This window comes from Mandrillus leucophaeus, unplaced genomic scaffold (assembly GCF_000951045.1).
Source record: "Mandrillus leucophaeus isolate KB7577 unplaced genomic scaffold, Mleu.le_1.0 Scaffold602, whole genome shotgun sequence".
Lineage (NCBI taxonomy): Eukaryota > Metazoa > Chordata > Mammalia > Primates > Cercopithecidae > Mandrillus > Mandrillus leucophaeus.
Window position 1 is genome coordinate 674,547 of NW_012106498.1, and position 2,117 is coordinate 676,663.

At 45.5% G+C, this 2,117-nt stretch overlaps 1 protein-coding gene across 1 annotated transcript in view; it reads left to right on the forward strand.

Moving 5' to 3' along the window:
- Positions 1 to 318: 318 nt before the first annotated feature.
- Positions 319 to 2,117, forward strand: part of FOXI3 (forkhead box I3) — a 16,780-nt gene continuing 14,981 nt past the window's right edge. Inside the window, exon 1 of the mRNA XM_011999830.1 lies at positions 319 to 426. Within this exon, the coding sequence (XP_011855220.1) occupies positions 319 to 426 (108 nt within the window). The remainder of the gene's footprint in view (positions 427 to 2,117) is intronic.

The window sequence follows — 2,117 nt, forward strand, 5'->3', positions numbered from 1 at the left end:
AATAGTTAATTATGCTCCCAAACTCGACAGTGTCAGAATCACTGAGTGGGGAGGAAGGAGGAGGTTAAAAAGTACATAGCCTGCAGGCATCCCACCCTACAGACACAGACTCTCTTGAAGACTTGGCATCTTGGGCGGTGCCAAGGAATCTGCATTTTAACAAACTCCCTGAAAGACTCCACACTAGGACTGGGAGGCACTGGTTGGAAAATTAGGTCAGTTCAGCTTCTCCAATCTCAACCCTGGCTAGTGGGGTTGATCCATGTAGATCTAGAATCAGGAAGCAGCCATACAATCAAGGTTGTCACCAATATTATCATGGTCGACAACAGCAGCAGCAGCAGCGGTATCTTAGTTGTTGTCATAGTCATCATCATCATCATCATCATCAAAAACATCTATGGGTTCCTATTATATGAAAGGCAGGCACTAACTTTAAAAAGTAGAAACGAGGCAGAGGGCTGTAGGATACAAAGGCTGTGACAGCTGGGACTAGAAGAATGGGTCTGGATTCAATTGGAAGTTGGTTAAGAAGAGGTATGGTAAGTCAGTAAAATACATCTGTCACTTATACAAAGATATTTTATATATAACGTAGGCCAGCAAACTGATGAAGCCGCTGATTTGATTTGATTTTTTTGAGACAGGGTCTTGCTCTATCACCTATGCTGGTGTGCAATGTCGCAATCACAGCTCACTGTAGCTTCCACCTCCAAGGCTCAAGTGATCCTCCCCACCTTGGCATCCCAAAGTGCTGAGATTACAGACGTGAGCCACCACACCCGGCCCATGCCTTTCTGTAAGAGAGAAGAATTCAGTGTTTCCAGAAGAAAACTTCTATCTTCATAAGGATCATGTGCATGACTGGGTGAGGATTTGCAAATTAGCATATCTTGTAGATAAGTTTTGCTCATTTGAAAGCCTAATTTGGTCTTAAAAGAGAAGCTTATTTCAGTTTTCCCAGGCATGATAAAGTGACCTTCAAAATTGTTAAGCCTGGGCAGGGGGTGGCCGGGGCCACGGAGTCCCTTGGTCCCCTGGGTCATGCAGACTGGGAATCTTGTCTGAAGTTCTGTGGGAGCAGGGATTCATTGTTTACCTTTTTTTGTTTGTTTGTTTGTTTGTTTCAGATGGAGTCTCGTTCTGTCTCCCAGGTTGGAGTGCAGTGGTGCGATCTCGGCTCACTGCAAGCTCTGCCTCCCGCGTTCAAGCAACTCTCTGCCTCAGCCTCTTGAGTCGCTGGGATTACAGGCACCCGCCACCACGCCCTGCTAAGTTTTGTATTTTCAATAGAGACCATCTTGGCCAGGCTGGTCTTGAACTCCTGACCTCGTGATCCACCCATCTTGACCTCCCAAAGTGCTAGGATTACAGGTGTGAGCTACCACACCCAGCCAGGATTCATTGTTTATCACTTATACCTACAGCTAGAGCCAGGGTCTGGCAAGCTCAATAGATATTTCTTGTATTCATAAATGAACCTGGTCATAAATTCACCTGAAACGCTTACTGAAAACATTTTGCAGGGCATGAAAACCGTTTGACACAGATGGAAAAAGGTTTACTTCCTTTCCTTCTTTCTTTTTCCTTTCTCTTTCTTTTGTTCTTTCTTTCATGAGACAATCTCTTTTTCTTTCTTTCGTTCTTTCTTTTTCTTTCTTTCGTGAGTCAGTCTCTTTCTTTCGTGAGACAGTTTCTTTCTCTTTCCTTCCTTCCTTCTTTTGTGAGACAGTCTCTTCATTGCTTCCTTCCTTCCGTCCTCCCTCCCTCCCTCCCTTCTTTCCTCTCTCCTTCCTTCCTTCCTTTTTTTTCTTTTCTTTTCTTTCGTGAGGCAGTCTCACTCCGTCGTCGAGGCTGGAGTGCAGTACAATGACGTCAGCTCACTGCAACCTCCACCTCCCAGTTTAAGCTCGTGCCTCAGCCCTCTTGAGTAGCTGGGATTACAGACATGCGCCATCACGCCCGGCTAATTTTTGTATTTTTAGTAGAGACAGGGTTTCACCATATTGGCCAGGCTGGTAAGTAATCTGCCCACCTCAGCCTCCCAAAGTGCTGGGATTATAGGCGTGAGCCACCGCGCCCAGCCAAGACAAAAGATTTTCATAATTATTGTCCAG